This window comes from Astatotilapia calliptera, chromosome 14 (assembly GCF_964374335.1).
Source record: "Astatotilapia calliptera chromosome 14, fAstCal68.1, whole genome shotgun sequence".
Classification (NCBI taxonomy): domain Eukaryota; kingdom Metazoa; phylum Chordata; class Actinopteri; order Cichliformes; family Cichlidae; genus Astatotilapia; species Astatotilapia calliptera.
The window spans coordinates 32,713,089-32,735,065 of NC_137435.1; the positions used below are offsets into that span (position 1 = coordinate 32,713,089).

Sequence of the window (21,977 nt, forward strand, 5' to 3'; positions counted from 1 at the left end):
ACAGCATCCTTCCAGGGCCTTGAGGTTTCTCTCTCTCCACTGCTGCCCTTGTCACACAGGAAAATATCGCTTTAGCCCTGCAGCCTCAGTCTACCCCATATGGTGTAGATTGTTTTTTGGAGCATCTACCTGCATAAATCTGCATAAGAATGAATGCTGTTTTCCCCAAAAAGGCTGTTATTTTTCAACATTTTCCAACTTCTCGCAGGCTCTGCAGGCATTTCATTATAGCAAATGAATGAACTTAGATTAATTAGAAGGAAACAGATTTTACAGGAGAGCTCAGAAACACTATATTTACACCAAATACACCACACAGAGTAACCTAGGTAACGTGGTAAGATACAGTCTGCCTCATGTGCCTAATTTTGTCATGCTTCAAAATATTAAAAAATCTTGTTGAGAAACTTTAAAAAAAGTGCACACATTATATAAACATGAAATATATGGTCTTGCCCTGTTTCTTTCACTACTACAGTGATGGGTGTTTTCTAACAGTTTTTTCCTGGCTCTGTATGATGTCAGAGAAAGGAGCTTATTAGGGTCACATCAGGCACACAGCGTTGGCTGTGAACATCGAAGGTCCACCTTCATATTGCTTAAGCCTCCTGTTTACACGAAGAAGTCAATGACAAGAAAGGTGGGTTTAAAGGAAGAGGAGGAGCCAAAGCAGATCATAGACCAGGGATGTCAAACTCATTTTACAGTATAGGCCACATTCAGTCTCGGTGTAAAGAAGTGTAATGGCATATTTAATCCCTGGAATATCTTAATATATAATTGCCCAGACTGTCCTGTAATAATAAAACAAATTTCTATAGTAGTTAACTACATTGGTGTAGTGTGAATGGTCCTGGGGGACCTCTTCACTAAGAGGCAAAGATGTAAAACCTATGAAAAGTGTAAGTCTTATGTTTCAGCTTAGGGCGTAATATCTGACACCCCTGCCATAGACAGTACACAAGGTGACTGTAGCTACCATGTTATGATCATAGATAATTCTACATTTTTAAATAATGTATGACAAAGACAACAAAACAAGCGACTGAGCCCATAAACTCACCAATAAAGTGTTCACAGAGGTCAAGTCAGAACGCTGTTTTACCACACACCTCTACAGGACTGAAAGTCTTTTTGCAACCACAGCTGTTGCTATCGAGTGGCCTTCAGATGGGACGCAGGTTTAAGTCACTTCCACACCTTCATGTTTTTGAGCCGGAAGCTACCTCTATGCTTCATAATGCTGTATAAATATACTTAACACATTTAACTCAAGCCTGAAAAATTGTCTCTTAATGCCCCCGCATTTTTGTCAAGTGTATGTTGTTGTCATGTACTGTCATACAGGTAAATCGCAAAGGCACGTAAATATGCAATATAATGAAAGTTAATTTACTATATGGGTGCATATTAAAGTGAAAGAAATCATTCATACCAATTTGTCATTAAGTATATGAATTTGCCCAAAGCAAAGGTTAAATAATACTTAAACATTTGCATACGGTTGTAAGATTAATAAAGATTCATGGAAACCTTTTTTAGAGTCTGAGAATAAAATATGGAACTGGAAATTATCATTATAGGTCTATTTTTAAGGTGGCCTCATGTCAGTGCACATTAAATTACCCCAATGTATTGCCAGATATAGTTTGTTATGATGTAAACTGAATGAAATTCTGCTACCGTGCTTTCAAGGCTTTACTTTGCACACTGGTATTTTCAGGTGAATACTAACACAAGCTAACGTGTGCAGTTTATTTTTAGCCTTGTAGATGTGTTAACATGCAAGCATTCAATAAGAACAAAATACTTTTGCATGACCCATTTCAGACCCGATGACAGCAGTAGATAAACATCAAGGATCTCCCAAAGTCGCTTTTATTTATGATTGCATGCATTGATCTGAAAGTATCAGAATGTGCATAATCTCTGGTTCTGTAGTTTTTTACAAACTAAGCAACATCGACAATGGGGAGGAAGTTTTAACCTGGTTTTAAACTGATGGTTAGTGTCATGGTGTTGGCAGGATATGATTTAAGCTGCAGGTGTGACAATGCTGCTTCTAAAACTAAAACTAGAAGTCTGCTTGCCACGGAAATGGTGACCAAACAGCAACACCTCAGTCTGTGGTTTCTTCGTAAGGCTGAGATGAGGTACCATGACAGAAAATAGCCTCAGACATGTTCAGCCCAGTCTTTACTTCCAATACTTCTATTTTTCTAAATAAAGTTGCAAGAAAAAGTGCAACTGATTTTGAATTACCAGTATTTATACACTGGTTATTTAAAATGCAATTAGCAGTAAGGTGCAAATATGGACAAAGTGACTAAATTAATCCATTCAGATCTTGAACATGTTATATAATCACTCACGTAACAGGCTGGCAAAAGTGAGTAAACTACACTAGGTTTGCTTACTTGCACCTCCTTTAGCAGCAAAACCTCCATCGGATGTGTCTTGTAGATGCTTATGTGACCCACAAAGAGGTGAAGAGGAAATATTAACCACAAATGTATACTCAATCATTCAGGTAAGGAAATCCCAAAAGATTCTGTTGATCTGGACATACCAAATGAACAAAATCAACGTTTTGGAATTTAATTTAATTGATAATGGTTTATAAAATACTGTGGGGTTAGTGTGTGTGGCGAGTGAACTATTTTCAGTGTCTAAAGTAGGGCACGCCAGACAAACTTTGAGAACCGCTGGGCTGAGGTCAGGTCTGTGCTGGAAATGCCAAAACACTTTTTTTCTTTATCAGCCATACTGTGGTTGGTCCACTTTTCATGCTTTGGGTTATTGTCACCAAAACTCTCCACAGCTTCATACTTTGTTCACATTCTTCTGAAGAATTCTTAATGCAATTAAAATTCATTGTTGCCTCGATGAATGCACGATTTCCATCAACCTGGGGCAACAAAGCAGCCACAAACCATGATGCTCCCTCCACCGTGCTTCACAGCTAGAGTGAGGTTTTCATGTTGGTGTGCTGTGCTATCTTCCTCTGAACACAGCGTTCCTTATCGCTCGTCTACCCACAGAACAGCGTCCCGTAGCTGCGGTGGAACATTCAGACACGTCGGTAATTTTTGTACAGCATTTTATCCTTCACCTGATATTTGCAGGTGTATTGCTTTTACCATTGGATTGTTTTAGGGTAGCTTGTTGCGCTCTTGTTGTGATCACTGTGAAGAACTAGTGGAGAGGAGCTCTGCCAGAGAGGAAATACAGAGTTAACAGCAGTTCAGAAGAGGCATAGTATTGACAGAGAATTTGTAAAATGTAAATGTAGCTACAACACTTGTACTGTACATGAATGGAGTCATGGAGGGCGTCTGTGGGTGGCAGGTGGCAAGCCAAAAGCTAGCAACAGGCAGAGGGTGGGCAGGCTGGTGATCAGGTGAGTCCTCCTTCTTCTTCACACGTTACAGAGAGTGGGTGATGAGCTGGTGGTTTCCACAGGCAGCTGACAAGTGTGTTTCCAAGGAGGCAAGATTTCCAAGAGAGCTGGGAGCAGGGAGAGAGACAGGATTACTACAGACAGATGATCATAAACAACAATAATAGTTACAAAAGTGACCTAAAGTTCACCATATTGGCAATGACGACCTGGCAAAGAATTGGCGCAGATATAATAATGATTAATAATCTTAAACAGGTAGGAAGGAGGAAACCAGGTGAAACTTCATCCAGGGGTGGATCCAGAGGGATCAGCCAGCCCAGGAACTCCAAGAAAATCAGGCTTTAAAGGCCGCACTCTGACAAGAAGTAGAGTAGCTTTAAATTCATTTGTGTACATTTTTCTTATTGTATATTTGTTATAATCTGGTCTTTAAAAAAAACCCCCAAAAAAACGTTTATATCACTAATCAATCTTTCAGACTTTTTCAATAATTTCACTGTGCATGCTTTTATTTATTTATCCATTTACTCTTCCCACACTCAGCATTTCTCACCAGTTGTTGGAACTGAATCTCAATGACTTTGTCCATCCTCCGCTGTGAGCGAGTTCTCACACATGAAAAGTAAAACCATCCGTGTGATCTTACTTTAATCAGATGATGTTTGTCTATAATTGTCACAGAGATGAAGACATGGTGAAGCATTCTCAGACCATTGGCTGTTCTTAGCTTTGATGGTTTTACAGTTCAGAATCAGATCAGAAGAAAGGTGCTGCAGAGAGAGTAAGAAAATAGGCACATAGCTCTTTAGAGAACATGCAGTGTTTTCTCTCTCTCCACGCTGTAGTCAGAGCTGGGTTAACCACAGGCAGACTTGGAGGGGGGAGGGAAGGGTGAAGAAGGTGTCGTGAACATTCACATGAAAATTGAAACTACATTAAATGCCAGCGTGAGCAGGAGGCAGAAGCAGGCGAGCATGAGAGCCGTACATCAAATACCTGAATTTGAGAAACTTAAGAAAATTTTGCTGCGAAACCTTTTGACGACGTGTTAGTGAGAAAGATGACAGCTTCCTATTTCAGCTATTCTGAACTCTTAAGCAACACTTTGCACTGCGCAGAAAGAAAGAGTTCAAGAGTGGGAAGATTGCAATATGTGTAGAAACTGCTAACAGTGTAAAGGAGGGAAGATACGCCAACTAACCGAGCCAGCCTGACACATGTGAGTATCAGCTATTTCTATACCACTAATGTGCTTGTGTTTAATTCTCTGTCTAACATTGTCTTGAGTTTGATGTCTAGTTATTAAAAATGATTGTCCCAGAAGCCAAATCTTAGAGGAAACTTTCTTAGTTTTGTATACTTTTTTTTGCTGAATTATGCACTGTTAACTACCCAGATTGTCTTTTTTACTGAATGGACCTTCTGTTTTATCTACAGCTGATGTCCATAGATGTAGACAAAAATATGTCAATGTGTTTGTGTCCAGGGCTGTTCACAGTTCAGTTAATGGGACAACAGCCATCCCATGGAGGAGCAGCAGGAGGAAACTGTCACTGCTGGATCAGCTGAAAGGCTGCCAGGAGGCCTGGTGCCCTGGGGGAGCCTGGGACAGAGAGGGGGCTCACGCTGCTATCTGTGGGACACCTGCTGGGGTAAGAGCAGACATCACTGAATGACTCTCGCTGTTATTATGTGACATCAAGCGTCCAGTGTGTGTCAAATGAAGTCCAGATGATTGATCAAATCATTCAAGGATCTCCCTGTAAAGCTTCCCACTAACACTAAATAATGACTCTGTTTCCTCACACGTCCTTGATCTTAGTCATTGCCTGCTACTCAGTTTTTTTTCTTTCCCCTTGTCCTATTTGGCAGTGTGGCGATCAGAATCGTTGTCCGACGGCCAAAAAACGCCCAACAGATTCACTTTCCCAATTGGACCATTACGGCATTTGCTATAACAGCCCACTTGATAGTCATATTTTATTAGAATTTGACCAGTTTAATCAACTGCTACTCAGTCGATTCAATTTTGACAACTCTTATGCAATAAAACAACTTTACATTTAATGACTTACTTACTTTGCATTTACTTTTAGACTATTTTTAAAAAAAGAAATCTTAGTTCTTTATTTTTTTCTCAGTTTCCCGCCAGTGTCTCCCACTTCCCAGTGTGTCCTCTCTTCTGCTTCCTCTCCCAGTTTCGCTGCTTTTTGCGTTCCCAAGCTCGAAGTCGCGGGCATCATTTACATTTTCTCTAGCAACCAAGTGTTTTTTGTGGGTCTGAATGTTGACATGCACTCGTCACTTAAATGTAGTTCCTTCTTTTTTTTCTATTTGAGGTCTGATAACACAACGAACGGTTTTAAATGCAGAAGTAGTGCTGAATAAAAGCAAGTTCATGTCAGGGAAATGACATTTCATGGTGGGTTTGGCTGCTGCACTCGCAGGGAATGTAAGTAACAAAGTAACAACGTATGATGCTTTACGTATTCATTGTTCTCGGTTATTATAAAGCGTGACATGGAGACAATTACACTGAAATGCAAAACTCTGACTGGCAGCAACAAGTCGTTGAACCGTGACAAATGTGTTATGGAGGAGGAGTGTGCTTTTTTTGTTTTGTATTAAGTGTTAAGAGACAAGTTTACTGGCATAATGTGATAAGCAGAATGCTGTGGAGGTTGTAGTCGACTTTTGTTCAATCAGATGTTGGAAGGGAGGGTTGATTGACTCATTTCTTCTTGTTTTTATGAATGGCAAACAGTAAGATGGCTGTTATGAATCAGTGGAAGATATATTTTTCCTAATCGCCGCCGTTTTTGCTGTCTTTCGGTGTGTTTCTGTGCTCAGAGTTTGGTGACTTCAAGTAAGCTTGTCAGTCTTTATTTTTGTACACACAGAGCCTGAAAACCACTTCCTCTGTACATGTTTGTAAATGTGTGCTGGTCTAAAGAGCACCTTTGAATTTGGCTGTGATGATGTAACTACTTGACAGAGCCGTTGCCTGGGATTACATGCGTTTTGCTTTACTCAAGTTAATTGTGTCTCAACTGGCCGTTTTATTGTCTTTGCTTCCAAAAAAGGTGTCGTGATCGATGCAAGTCTCTGTGCAGACAAAGCAAAGCTCTGTGTATAAAAGGAGACATGAAGAAGTGAAAGGGCCTCTTGAGATATTCACACCAGAAACAGAAACACTTCACATTTTTTTCTAAAGTGGACAAATACCAGGAACAAGATTAGTCTTTTACCATCACTGACGAGGCTAGAGTCAGCAGTACAACGTTTTAGCCTCATCACTGACTGTAACTGATCCTGTTTCTTGTACATTTTTATGCCATCTAAGTTAAAATACATGAATCACGTTAGCCCGCTCGAGTTACAGCAGTGCCTGATTCAATGAGGCCTTTACAAAAGCTAGTCACAAGGCACGTTTAAAGACAGAATGAGTTTGATATGATCTGAGAGTAAGAACCTAAAAATAAATGCCCTAACTGCAAGACCCTATTCACAGTAATGCGAAAAAGAAAGTGCAGCCACTTTCACTGCTAAGGTTTTGCATGTCAGCACATATAAAGATCATCTGCTCTTTAGAAGGTCTTCAAATTATTCAAATGCAACCTCACATGAACGACAACAAATGTCATACTGTCATTGTTTATCAGCTCTATAACATCAAGTAGAAAGTACATCCTCTGATTCATTAGCTTGTAAACCCACCTTTAGCAGAAGTATTTCTTCAAACTAATAAAGTCACACAGAGAGTGGGCAGTTTGACTGGGCCATTCCGATGCCTTCATTTTCTTCTTTTTCAGCCATTCTGTCATAGATTCACTGCTGTGTTTGGGATCATTGTCCTGTTGCATGACCCACTCTGGGTCAAGCTTTAGTTGTCAGACAGATGGCCTCACATTTGACTCTAAAATACTTGCAGAGGAGTTCAGTAATGCAAAGTATCCAGTTCTCAAGCCCGAATCATCACCCTTCCTCCAGCGTGCCTGACAGCTGGTATGAGGTTTCTGTACTAAAAAAGCTGTGTTTGGTTTTTGCCAAACGTGGCGATGTGCATTACGGCCAATCACCTTCACTTTGGTCTCATCTGTCCAGAGAACATTGTTCCAGAAGTCTTGTGGTTTGTTCACATCCAACTTTGCAAAATTAAGCTCTGGTTTCTCCTGGCAACTGTTCCATACAAGCCATTCAGTCCTTTTATAATCGTACTGTATCATTTAGTGCTAACTGAGGTGTCGGTATTAGATGTAGCTCTTGGGTTTTCTGCAGTTTCTCTGAGCATTGCACGGTCTTCAGGTGAATTTAATAGGATGCCACACCGGAGAAGACTGTCATAAATGATCTCTACTTGTTAATAATCCCTATTACTGTATAATAACCCTGTACTTCTACAGTAATAAATTACCCTGAACTTACAGTCTATTTCTGCACGACATATTTCTTTGCTGCAGGTATCCCTGAGTGCCAGTTTAAGGAGTCAGCACATGGTTGAAAGCTGGGCAGGAAACTACACACGTAAAACTCTTTTAGTTATCGTTATGATTATGGTTGTTCGGAAGATGGTGGCATTTTGTGTTAGCATTTGTGTTTATTTACTTTAGTCCACTCTTGTACTGGTTTATAGTTTTTCCACCATGAGTTAAGACAGTTTAGTCGGCTCTGATGGCTAAAACAGAAGCTAGAAAAGAAACAACATCTTTGGGGTCGTGGTGTGTGCTGCTGTATCACACATGTGGTGTGAACTGTGAGTGAATAAAATGCACAGTAGAGAGCTCTCTCTTCTTGTCAGACTCAAGGGCTGCATGAAATATGAACGAGTCCTGCCACCGGCCTGTGGGCCACTCTTTGAAACCCTCGGTTTTCAAGGTTTTCTTGTATAGGATTTGATTGGTTTTAATGAAGATGGATTTGCGCACTAACAGTGTTGTGGGGCTCAGTTTCAGGTTTTAGTTTTGATGCATGCGCAAAATAAAACATGAAGAATAGAACATGGTTAAAGAAAATCATGTGATGTGAGCGGTCCTAAGCCACACTGGTTCGTCACTCAGAGTTAACCATCATCTACAGATTCATATCAGCATCTCTGAGTGGGCAAACAAACACTTATCAGCACTTAATGCATGAGCCCTTAGACATTTGCAGTGTGCATGACGCTCTGTCACGTCGAGATCAAATCAATTGACTCTTGTCACAGAAATTCTGACACATTTCTTTGTAAACCACACGCTAAAATAGTTTTTTTTCTCTCTGTGTCCATCCATCACTCAGTTGTTCTCTTACTGCTGCCTGCTTACCATCTGGCCACGCCTTGTAGCCTGCCAGCGTGAACATTTAACCCTCTCGAGGCAGGCGTTGCCGATTTGCAACAGTTAAAAACTAACAACCTGATTACCCCACATACATATTTTATGAGTTTTTTTTACTCAGAAGTACCACTGCAGGACTTGGTTGTGCATTAGCAACAAAAAGTTTAATTTGAGCCTGAGAGGGTTAAAAGTAAACGTTCTCCTGCTTAACAGGTTTCTGTGACAGTTGAAATCTTTAAATGAGTCACACGTGTGTTTCCCTGCAGAGTTTCCTGGTTGTGCGGGACTCTGTGACGTCTCAGCCAAGCCTGCTGTGTGTGTCTGCCGGAGCGCAGAATGAGGAAGTCTTTGATTATAATATCAAATGCACAGGAGCAGGTAGGATCCCGCCACATGCAAACATCTGTGCGTGTGTGTGTGCGCTCGGGCGTGCATGTATGTGCTTGTGCTTGTGTGTGTGTCTGTGTGACCAAGCTACCAATTTCCCTGCGTCATTTTTAGTGGTTATTTTATGAGTCAGTACTTCTGTCAAACATGTCAAACTGAACCGATAAATAGAAAATAACCTAGTAACGTCATGGTTGCACTTTCTCTTCTCAGGTTTGTGTACCTGCAGACATGGCAGTTATTGTAGATTGATGCAGATTAAAACATAAAACTCTGGTCCTATTTTATTTATTTACCAAACTTTTCCACTTACTGATCTACATGATGTATCTAAAAGATAAAAAAAAATCAAACACTAAAGGGTCATCTGACTCCTCTAGCCTGCAACACCCTCTTCAGGCTTTATAAACCACACACTGCCAGGAAATAATCAAGCTGTAAAGCTACTGTGGAAATATGTGAAACCCTAACGCTGGCTTATCTTAAGTTCCCTTTTAGTTTTTTTCTGGTATAAACTTTGGTGCATTTCCAGGAAAGTATTTTTCACCAGAGCATTTCAGAATGAGACTAAAGCTGCCCACTCTTTCTGTTTCTCTCTGACAGTTTTCCAACTGTCTGAGTCTCATCTGTCTTTCTCTGACTTGACTCAGCTGGTGCTCTTCTACTCTCTGACCAGGTAAGAATCTCCTGTCTCAGCTACATAAAAAACTCTCCATGCTTGGTTATTGGTGGAACTGTGGACATTGTGAAAGACTGTTCGAACCTGTGTTTAACCAAATCCTGTCTGTTTATCTCTTGGATCTCTCTCCCTCTGTGTTTCAGGGATGTGCTGGATGTTTGTCTCCACATTCCTCGCTGGATCTACAGCGTAACAGACACAAAAAAAGAGCATCTTTCACAGCTTGAACCTAGTGCGTCCGGGCCTTCCTGAGCTTTTGCCTTTCATAATCTTCAACAAAACAATTCAAAACTGTGTTGAGGAGCCTTGTCAGCTAATTTCACTGATATCTCTGTTGCAGAAACTTGGCTTTCCACCACCGATCAACAGACTGATCAAATGTCCCAAAGGGAACCAAGCAGCATGATGTGCTCCATACAGGTATGTTGCTTATCTACGTGTGTGTAGATTTTTGTGAGGGAGGGGGAGGGACTTAAGGGGAAATGGTGTCTTTACTTCCTTCAGTGGGTAAATCAATAGCCTGGTAATTGTCTCAGAAACAGAACATTCATCATGCAACCAGAAGCACCACTCCAAAATAATGTTCAGGTGCCCACAAGAATATTTAAATTAAGAATAATTTAACTTTCTAAAGTGGTTATATGTGTCTATTATGTAACCAATGTTGCGTTCTATCCTGTTAACACTGTATGTATGTGTTTTTTTTCACTAGCTGACGTCCACAAACGGGGCCCTGTGTATCATCAATCCCCTCTACCTCCGTGAACACGGAGACGAGTGGCTGACCCACAGGCCAGCTGCCGCACAGCCGTCAAATTTCAGACGCCTCAGCACCACCCGGCAATGGGCAGGCGCAGGGTTACAAAGTAAACGAGCCATCTCTTTGGAGCAAGAAACCCCTGCTCCCAATACAGAGAGCTCAGGTCAGTGCACCAACTTCAGATTTCACCCAATATAAAAAAAAGCTTCCTCAGTTCTGAACAGCAATGTTAGACAGTGTAGTTTCATTTCCCCTCACAGTTTTGGAAAACAATGCTTCTATCTATCCAGATCAGGAGATGCTTTGAACTTAAAGTTCCTCTCCTTGCACTGTTTAAACCCCTAAAAACCTTTTCTTCCCTTTATAAAAAATAAGCCTACCAATAAACTCGTAACTGTGTTTTCCATACATTTTGTACATGCAGTCCTGGTCAGTTCTGCTGAAGTGTGTGAGAGGCAAAAACACAGGAGTTTCTAAATCAGGAAGTCCTGGGCCACAGAGAGTATGCTGTTCCTGCAGGTCAGGGGGAGAAAAAAATCCACTGTGTCTGGTGCAAACAGGAAGTGGCTTTGTGCGAGCTTTTAAAACTAAATGGAAATATCACCACAAAAAGCATTCATGTGGGTTAGCACTTATTAAAATACTTTAATCATTGTCAGCTGTTCTGTCGTCTTGCTCCACACTTGCACATGGCTTGACCACACTGTTAATTGCTAGCTCTGACAAGTTAGCCCTGCGTAGCAAGTGGACAAAACTAATTCCTATGGTTGTTTTTGAGACTGTCAGAGGTACATCATATTTCAGAAATAGTTAAAATGCCAGTCCTGTCTTTCTGTTTATGTCACTTGTGATATCAGTAAGTGGGATCAGTTAAATTCATTGCAAAAAACTGTGATGTTATTCAGGTTTAATCAGAGCCTGTTCCGCTGATTCTGCACCAACTGAGCAAACACCAGCAGGGGTGGTCCTCCGGCGGCCCAGTCGGGATTTAGTAATCGCCCAGCCTCAGAGGGTGAGCACGGGGAGCCTACCTTCATCCACTTCCTCCACCCCCAGAAATGGAACACCTGAGTTGCAGCGCCACAGCAGCCCCGTGCCTCAGTCTCCTCACAGGGTGTCCTGGATTGAGGATGGCGTCTGGCTGCCTCCACCCAGGCCTTCTTCCTTGCTCCAGCCTCCATCACTCGAGCTTGACTCGCTTTCAATCAGCAGCATAGAGGAAGAGATGGAGCCCCAGATGCTAAGCTCGTCACATCACCACGCTTCAGCACACCGTTTGGCTGATAAGGTCCTACATCGCCTTTCTGCCGTGGGCCAGGCGCTGGGTGGGCTGGTAAGCCAGAGAAAAAGACTGTCCAATCGTGTGCAAGAGCTGAGTGAGAAGAAAGGTGCTGCATTTGCAGAGGCTGTGAAGGGATTTGTGGAGATGACATCGAAGAGAGGGACTGATTCTAGCGGTGTCACAGGGTCGGAGTTCTTACAGGAAGTGAGATTATCACTCACATCACTGAGGGAGACACTGCTGGAATATGCAGAAATCCAGATGTTACTGGAAAGCATAACTGACTTAAACGACTCAGAGATTGGTGAGTGGGCTGTGACATAACACAGAAATGATTTTAGGTTTTTGTTGTCAGCATAAATGACAGAATATATATTTTGCATTCTTAAAACCTTGTGGTTGAACGCTTAGTGCTCCAATAATTATCCCTCTGCTATCTTTTGATCCTGGTGTAGACACCCTGGTGGAGCTCTCCATCCACAAAGTGGCTCTGAAGCCTGTCTCCAGCCACCTCTACTCCTGCATAGAAACCTCCCGAACCAATGATGGCACCTTCGAGCGTCTCCAGAGCAACCTGCGCTTGCTGGAAAAGAACGAGGTGACTGAACTAGGAGGTTCAGCAGGAGTTGGAGTTCCTGACTCCGTCACGCTTGATCGTATCCAGCAGAAATGGAATAATATGCACGATGTCTACTCTCCAAACAAGAAAGTGGAGATCATGCTCAAAGTCTGCAAGAGCATCTATCACAGCATGAGTGCCAATGCTAGCTCAGGTAGCCTGGCAGTGTTTCGTAAATACCACTCTTCTACTTTGAGTCGCTTGGTTGCTATATCCACTTAAAGTCATGTTCTCCTCACAGCAGGTAAAGTGTATGGAGCAGATGATTTCCTGCCCTGCCTGACGTGGGTGCTGCTCCGTAGCAACCTGGTCACCTTGCAGGTAGACACAGATTACATGATGGAACTGCTGGATCCCACACAGCTACAAGGAGAGGGTAAGCCAGTTATAATTCAAGGACAATGTAGAGGAAGTGTGATGCTCCATTTGAGTAAATCATGTTTGAAACTAAATAGAAGTTTTTCTGACTTTACTCAGAAACTTAGTAAGTGACTTGCTAACACACTCTGACAGTAATGCCTATGTTTGCCTGGTCAACAACTATCTGGAAATCATCAGATGTGAGAGGAAAGTGTGTATTCCCCGACTGGTTGTGAGTGGATGCTGGAAGTTGCTAGGATGAATTGGTCAAAGGGATTGCTTTGGTGGCTAGCAGATTGCTGCAGTCACCAGTAGTTTACATGTGTGTTTACTCCTCGATAAATGTAAATAAACTGTACAAAGTAAGAAACTGGGCTAAAATGTGTTTACTCAGGGAGTGAACAGCAAATGTTTGCACACAGGTCCGCATTTTTCATGGAACTCTAACAATCTGCTAGTAATGGCTTTGCACATTTTTCCCTAATGATGGCTGCTCACTGGTCTCCAGGCCCACGTGACTAAGGGCTTATTCTTTTAAGTGAAGCCTTTTTTATAGTCCTGCAAATGTGTTCATCTGCATACCGGTTTAAATTTTGATGGAGGAGTGGCTCTTGTGTAGTCCTCCAAGATCCTGACTGCACATGATTGGATGTACATGAACTTAAAAAGTATGGCCTTTTAAAGTCTAAAGATGACTATAGACTATAGAGGGCCTTACCCTTATAATTTTATTCTTGCACTACTAATATGGCATTGCATACTTAAAATAATCCTTACGTTTTCTTAATTTTGTCCTTGGTGCAGCCCTTTAGTTTTTCAGCTGTCTGAAAAAAACAGTTTTAGCTCCCCTTTGTTTTAGTGATCTTTCTTTTGATTGGCTGCCCCTCGCACACAGGAAACAGCAAGTGGATGGTGTTTCTGTTCTTGCAGCCTCAGAGCTGTATGCCTGGGATGTCACACAGCGCAAAGAACAAACAAATATGAGCATTTAGTGTACTCCCAAGGGCTAAGCTTTGGGTTTAATCAGTCCCCCTACATGTGTGGAACTTTATGATGACACTTTGTAGTTGTAGTTTTGTAGTTTCCCCCCTGCTTATAGGTTGTCTCACTCAATGTCACCTTTTTCTATATCCCCATATCAACAGGTGGCTACTACCTTACAACTCTATATGCCTCTCTCTACTACATCAGCAGTTTCCGCCCACGACTGGCTGCCCGTCAGCTCAGTGTGGAAGCCCAACAGTCTCTCAATCAGTGGCATCGCAGACGCACACTGCACTGTAACCAGTCGCGTCGCAGCAAGCACAGACGGACTATTCGGAGGCAGGTTTGTCGGGACGGGAGTAAAGATGAAAGCAAAAATGAAAATGCATCTGTTAGTATGGAGGGGTCACAAGAACAGAAAGAACGCAACACAGAGGCTCTGCAGACACTGAGCGAGGAGACAGGGAGGGAACAAGGAGCCAATGACCAATCACAGCCTACTAGTCCAACTTCAGACTCTCAACCTGTGACACAGGAAGAGGAAACAGCAAGCAAACAGGAAGATAGCCAGACTTCTGGTGAAGGAAAAGAGGAGGACCACAGAGCATTATAATGAGATGCACGTCGTCAGGAGAAGGTCAAAGACCCTCAAAATGTTCTTACTGGTCAAAGCTATTTCACACCTGTTGAAATTCTTGCAAAGAGGTAAATTAACCTTTTAGCATGTGTCACTAATACCATGGTGTCAGTTAAGGTGAACGTGTGCCTGACTCAGCCTGAGGATTGGGGCTCCTCTTGGGTCTCATTATAAAGCTGGAGGGTCACAAGTTGAGAGGATGAATGAGATACTAAAGTGACATTTCTTAAATTTGAGCTGTTTTCTTCTAAAGTGTAACAAGGGGTGTCACACATGGATACCGCTCTCTTGTCACACTCCAAAAAGATTCAAAGCACTGGTCTAAATGACAACAAGTTCAATGTCATAAGTGAGCTGTAAAGACAACACTTGTTACTAGAGACTTGCTTAATGGGAGCTTATTTGGCCACCATCATCAGTGTAAATGTGTGACATAGATCTAGTAATTGATCACATTGATCAATTAACAGTATATATTAAACATAAGCGATGTATTTGATACAGTTGCTTTATCACATTTCCTAAACCCCCCTGACCAGGAAGCGGTTGCATTTTGTAAGCTGTGCCCTGGGTTGGAATCCTTCATGCTGATTAATTTAAACTTGTATCATTCGACATTTTTAAATGTGGTCATATTAAAGCAGTAGCCTGCCAAAAGAGTGAAGTCATCAAGGTCTAAAAAAGTCTGCTTAGGTTGTACAGTTTATTCTGCTCTTTTTAGCACCGCCTACAACAGACGGCTATTTTCAGGTAAATGCAGTCCCACTTTGTGTTGCTCGTAGAGTTTATTATTATTATTATTATTATTATTATTATTATTATTATTATTATTATTATTATTATTATTATTATTATTATTATTGCAGAAGCTTGCTCCAGGATGAAATGCTAAAATCTACTTGGACTTGTTGCTAACTTTATTAATTTTGTTAATAGCGTTAAATGGTGTTAACAGTAACATTTTGACAATGCTATGGGCATGTCTTTTCCTTTCGTCCTAAAGTGGCAATAAATTAAACTAATCAATAAATAAAACTGAATCATTTGATTTTCTCAATTCTGTCTCAGGCTCTTTTCTAACAGCATTTTGCTGCAAAGGCATGTGCTATGTTGTTTCTGGTCTCCACAGTAATGCACAAACACTTTAAATCCACAGACTCCCCACAAAAAGCAATTACAGTAGCACCATTATCACTTATCTCTACACTACAGTAAAGTTCATCCGCAGTTTGGGCCACTAGAGGGCAGCATTCAACCTTCTCTGTTATGAACAGCTTTTAGCCCCTTGATTGGTGGGTGGCTTTGGAGCTTTCTTGAAGAGGAAGCTGAAACTAAACTAAGTTACATAAGTTAAAATCACTGTGCTACCACTACTAGTACTAGTGATAGTGTGCCTCTTTTGGCACAGTATAATCTTTAGCAGAAGCAGAAGCTATAGCACCAAACAGGTAAGTAAGGAATAAATCATTGGTCATGAGACAAAGCTGAAAATGACAACTGAAATTACAAGACTGAAAGGAAGGAGTCAAAACCAAATTTGCATATATGTAAGGGAGATGGCATGTCTGTAAAAGTTGCAGTTGAAGTGATAATGAAAAGATAGTTGCAAGTCACATTCGAAGAGGTTCTTGAAAGGAGACTTGAAAGGAGGTACGTTAGGCTAGTCATTGACATTAAATGTGTAAGTCAAGTTAAAGCACCTGTAAAAACAGAGTGACAGGTGACGGTTCAGCACTGGGCATGGGGGGTTGGGGGTAAGCTGTCAGCTAATGCTAACTTGGTTTGTAAGGTGCATCCATAGACAGGATTAATGCATTACACAGAAACTGCTCGTGAGTGCTAAGACGTATACACATAAGATACTAGAACCAAATTTACCAAATTTGCGTCACTGCTGTTAAAGTCAATTCATTTGTTAAACTGTTGCACTGAAAAGTGCAAAGACTTTATTGACTTAAATAAGTTGAGGTGAGCCCAGTCAGGAAGTGGCCACAGGCCTAATATCGCACAATTTAAAGTAAGTAAGTAAGTAAGTTAGAGCCTCTACAGTCTACTTCTAAAATGCAGCTTCTGAAACCCATACAGCTGAAAACACATTAAATCTGCTGTATAAAGTTTGGCATTTCACATGGCAGTTTGTGGTTCACTTTTGGAGCCACCCTCAAGTGGTCATTCAAAAATCGAGTTTTTGGTACATCAGCTATTTTTTAGTCTTCGGGGTTGTCAATTGGTTAAGACTTTAAGAAGTGGCTATTAATAAACTAAAAATTAAGGCTGAAGCATCTCACTTAAAGTAGACTTAGTGGAAAAATAGCACAGTTAAAAATTAAAATAAAAGGAGTCATCGGCTCAGGAGGCCTCGGCTCCTAGGGGTTTCCCATGATTTCTTCTTCGCTCATCTTTTTTTGCTTTCTATGTTTATACACCACTCTGTATTTAATCATTAGTTATTATTAAACTCTGGCTTTTTCTCCCATAGTTTACCTTTCATCCTGTCTTCCTCTGCTCTCTTCTTGTTCCCCTTACCACGAACTGGTTGCGGCTAATGGCTGCACCTCCCTGAGCCAGAGTCTCCTGCAGGTTTGTTCCTGTTAAAAGGAAGTTTTTCTTTCCCACTGTTGCCAAGTGCTTGCTTATAGGGGGTCATATGATGGTTATTGTAGGAACTTTACAATATAAAGTGCTTTGAATTGATGCTGTATAAATAAAACTTAATAAAAATGCTAAATCAAAAAAAAAGGTGGAAAAGACAGTTGAATTCTTGTAAGAACTGAAGTAGAATTTAAATTCATTATTGTAATTTAATCTACAGTCTGTAGCTATTGTTCTTGTACATTTTCCTATGATTCATGATACATTTATGCTATTACATTGCTATTTTTGTTGTTATAATATAATTAACAGCTTGTAAATTCAAATGTTACCACAATACTTAATAAATGCACATACATTGAGCGTGTACACATGTGAATAGTTATGCAGAGGGCCTCTCATGTAAATGTACACACACAGCTCCATGTACATGCACATATGGAACCCTCTCATCGCTGCATTCTAAATGACCGAGCCAATCAAATTTGCCTAATGAGACATCTGGCATTCTGCCTGCATGTGGATGGCAAGCCCAGAAACAGCTGGGCCTTTACAAACACACACACACACACACACACACACACACACACACACACACACACACACACACACACACACACACACACACACTTTTTCTTTACACATACTATCAGTATGTGATAGTTGGTGGACAGAGCAAGAAATGCTGCGATACACACTGAATCACATTTGTAGTGATTCTCTATATCACACACACATGCATACATATACGTACACACATGGGCAATATTTTAAGAAGTGCTGAAGATAGAGTTGTGGTCCAAACCATACATGGCCAGTACGTGTCATTCTCCCACACATAGTCCTTTCACATATGTGATATATTATGCATACATGAGTGTGTGTAACTCACTCACCACTGCCATAAATTAGATATATGGCAGTGGCAGAGGTGGTGGTGGTGGTGTGTGTGTGTGTGTGTGTGTGTGTGTGTGTGTGTGTGTGTGTGTGTGTGTGTGAAATGAAGAGCGTAAGGCAGGGATGTGGGAGGGGGCACAGATGGCTGTGGCCTGAGGCGTTTGAGATACTGCAGCTAAACACGGAAACTGCAACACACACACACACACACACACACACACACACACACACACACACACACACACACACACACACACACATGCTCACATATAAAGAAACAAGGACGGGAAAACAAAGTTTGATTTATTAATGTTCCCTCAAATATCTGCATTATATATTACTTCACACAACTACTTAGTAACTCAGTTACTCAGTTAAATATTGTAGTTTTTCTTCACTATATTAACACGATAGTAGTACAGTAAGTTGATTTAATGTGATACATTACATAGACAGGGAGTGCAGACAGTAAATAAAAATAATTCACCGTCTTACCCCAGCTGGTTGCAGCAGATGGCCGCCCCTCCCTGAGTCTGGTTCTGCTGGAGGTTCCTTCCTGTCAAAAGGGGAGTTTTTCCTTCCCACTGTCGCCAAAGTGCTCGCTCATAGGGGGTCATATGATTGTTGGGATTTGCTCTGTCTACCTTGCAGTATAAAGCGCCTTGAGGTGACTGTTGCTGCGATTTGGTGCTGTATAAATAAAATTGAATTGAATTATTAATAACGATATACTTCTTTCCCCCTCCTTTGCTTTTCATAACTCCCACAGTGCACCTTGTAATGCCTCACTTTGACCAAAGCAATCCCGTTGAACAGCAGAGCATCTTTACTGCCGTGCTCTTCCTTGTCCTCACATGTCTCTTGTCCCTCTATGATGCGCGTGAGGGTCCTTTGTCTTTACTGCAGCCTCTGACTAACCATCACCGTACAACAGCTTTCCTCTGTCACAGCTCATTCACACGCCCACAATAAAACTTTCTCCTTTTCTCTTTTTAACCCTCGTGGAGATTTTACATTTTCCCTTGTCATTCAGTCCCCCCCCCCCCCCCCCCCCCCCCGCATTCCTCCATTCCTTTCTCTTTCTCTACCCCTCTCTCTGTTACTCCCTCCCCCTCCCCATCTCTCCTACTTGTCTGAACTCTGACAGGTGTGTAATTGAATGATTAATGACCACCACAGTAACCCTCCTCCTCTCTCTCTCTTTCTCTCTCTCCTGCTCAACCACGCAGACTTTATATTAAAATGGAACTGTGCAATGTTTATGCACACACACACGCACATTTATGCGCACAGGTGTGCACATTTCCACACGTGTTCATTTTGCTTCAATAACCTGAATCGTCAAATTCAAGAAGATGAGTCTTGAAACGATGGAGATGTAAGGAGTGTAGTGATATGTATATGAAGGGCCAACACTGCACCAGTGCTGCAATAAAAATCGGAATAGCTTGATCTTATGTGAATTTAATAAATAAATAATAAATGTTTCCCATGCTTTAATGCATTAAGAAAATAAAAGTAAAAATCTGATTTGTGACGCTGTATGGCTCAAATCTACTGTAATGCCAAACTACACACCTCTACGGGCTACAGCAGATTTTCTGTCAATAAGTCCCGTGCACTGACAGGTGTGATTATTTCTGGTTATTATTATTAATATTATTTTCTGATGCTGAGGGGGAAAATTAATGATAATGTGTGTGTGTTTTTTTGTACAGATTATAAAAACAGCGTGTCATTTGAAAACCAATCATCTGTTTCAAAGGTCAGAGGAGTGAATATTGATATTAGAGCCTTTTTCTTGTTTAAACATACATGTTTACACACTTAGGTTATATGGATTGAGAATGTAAAGGCCTCAGTCTTAAACTTCAGTGGTAAGGAGACATTTCTTTGCATTTCTTCATCTTTTCCCATGTTGATGCTGGAGGTTCTCAAATATTTAAAACCATGCCCTTCACTCCGTGATATGCTAAATGTCAGATACGGCACCATCAAGATGTTATTTTTCATAGACAAACCATATTCATTCATTCCCCTGGTTATCCACATCCCCTGGAGAGACTCTGTGCTTCACCAGGGAGAGACATTTATATAAAATTATATAAAATGTCTCACTGAAAAACTTCCTGTTATCCCTTTTTGACTTTTGTGCCCTCCTTTTGGTCTGACTAAACAGTGGCAGTGTGATGGACAGTGTGTTTGCTGTAGGCTTTAGTATCTACTTTGGTGCAGAGCTCAGTTTCAAAACCAGTATAAAAAATAATGGTACATTTTCACAGATCATACTGAAACAAAAGTTGCTGAACTATTTGCATGACAGTGTTGTGAAAAAAAAAAAGGGATTACCAGGCATACAGGGCTGCATGGGGGGGTGGGGGGGATTAGAGAGTAAAAGTGAGGGGCCCGTCCTGACCAGCATGGCTGAGGAGCGAGTGCGTGAAGGGACAAAGAGAAACGAAAAGTGGAGGAGTGCTGAGGTCAGGACCTGCGTGCTAAGGGAGAACGACCATTTCCTGTTGACCCCTGTCTGAACTCTGGCCTCTGACCTCCCCTGCAAGTCCCCATCCTCCTGCAGGCCAAATGGGGGTAGGGCGAGGATGGGGTATTACGTGTTTGTTGTGTCCTTTGGGTGCTGTGAGTGGATGTAAGGCAGCAAACGGTGTAATTATGTGTGGATGTTTGGGGCCTAAAGTAGAAGAGAGGTGAAGGTTATGAATAGGATTGGTGTCTACCAGGCTTTAAGGGGGGAAAGTGAGGCGACAGGCTGCTCAAGTTTTAAGTGTTTGTGCTTCTAAATATGGCATAAACAGACAGGAAAGAAGAATGTGAGCTCTTGTCTGCGCTATAAAACATTTAAGAATTCGGACTCTTTTTTTCCTCCCTGTGATAATCCAGCCTGCGTGACAGATCACTGCAGCTGCAGCCTGAGGCCTCCATCAGATAAACAGATAGTCAGAGGACACCGACGTGACTTATGAGTGGAAAATAGAGAAAGATCGAACCATTTTTCAAAAAATGGTTCTTAGAAAAGCCAGCGGCTGCGATGTTTGTTATGAATGTTTGAATGTCTCTGGAGTTCCACATTTTCTAAGTGGAACGGATTGTTGTAAATCTCACGAGCTGTTTTTATTTCTTGGTGCTGTTTTGCATTAGCTTTGCTGTCCCATTGCCATATGTGTATATATCTACCAATAAGAGAAAAGGTTTATAGTTGAGGAGAATAGATGCATTTAAGGAACTCCAAACTTTTAAATGACTGTTTCTGCAAAATGAGCCGTGTGTTTACTCATAAGTGGCTGTGTTTTCATCAAAAAGCCTGCACTCTGAATGTATGGCTCTTTACAGCATACGATAGAAATGCAATGCAAAGCTGAGTTCATAATTTGACATTTGTCTGGGTTATCCTTTATGTACATCAGACGTATTATCACTCAGCTTTTGCACAGGCTTGTGTATGTGCCAAATAAAACCAGATGCACACATTTCTCCGTTTTTTATTCACATCACCTCAGTAGATGTGAAATGGAGCATTCATAAAGCATTAGAAGTTTGAGCTTCCAGCTTTAATTTAAGGAGTTTAACAACACTATTTTATTTACAGTTGAAGAATTTCATTTTAAGGTCATTTGATTTAACCACTGTCTCGTTTAAATCTAAGAAACACAAGCAGTTTACAACACATTTGAGTGCCAGATCATTTTTAAAGGGGTGACCAGGTTGAGAACACTCACAGACAATGAGGTGAAAATCAGCTTATATCAGTATCATGTCATATCATCGATACCTTTCAATGTGTCCAGCTGGCAGATCTTTAGGGTGCTTTCTGCTTCATTTATGGTACTGTGGTTGTGACCATTTGCTTATGTATTTGCTTTTCAACCAATGCAATGCAATGCTTTGCAATCCACTCCCCGATACCTGCTTCTCCTTTCATGCTGCATGACTTAATCAGTGTTAGGCCTGTTGTTATTGCTCAGCGATGTGTTGCTCTCCCCTCCTCAAGAGTGGAGAGATCCCAGAACAGATCCATGCCAGAATATGAATCACTGCAGATGGAAA

General features: G+C 41.3%; 1 protein-coding gene and 1 long non-coding RNA gene across 4 annotated transcripts; one reads left to right on the forward strand and one right to left on the reverse strand.

The window, feature by feature from the left end:
* Positions 1 to 1,741: 1,741 nt before the first annotated feature.
* On the reverse strand, positions 1,742 to 11,714 carry LOC145419974 (uncharacterized). The gene is made up of 3 exons (XR_013901244.1): positions 11,576 to 11,714; positions 3,313 to 3,507; positions 1,742 to 3,211 (listed from the first exon to the last, which is right to left on the reverse strand). It is a non-coding gene; the product is annotated as an uncharacterized LOC145419974 (long non-coding RNA).
* rinl (Ras and Rab interactor-like) lies at positions 4,335 to 15,483 on the forward strand. 3 transcript variants are annotated; one of them, XM_075410394.2, is made up of 11 exons: positions 4,335 to 4,622; positions 4,890 to 5,055; positions 8,985 to 9,096; positions 9,709 to 9,781; positions 9,928 to 10,016; positions 10,125 to 10,204; positions 10,497 to 10,707; positions 11,450 to 12,130; positions 12,282 to 12,599; positions 12,687 to 12,821; positions 13,951 to 15,483. In XM_075410394.2, coding segments are annotated over exons 1-11 (2,319 nt in total). In that variant the 5' UTR covers positions 4,335 to 4,620; the 3' UTR covers positions 14,403 to 15,483. The 3 variants fall into 3 exon arrangements, with proteins under 3 accessions (XP_075266509.2, XP_080144680.1, XP_080144679.1); XM_080288554.1 differs by lacking the exon at positions 8,985 to 9,096; XM_080288553.1 differs by lacking the exons at positions 4,335 to 4,622; positions 4,890 to 5,055 and adding an exon at positions 5,535 to 5,855.
* Positions 15,484 to 21,977: the final 6,494 nt, after the last annotated feature.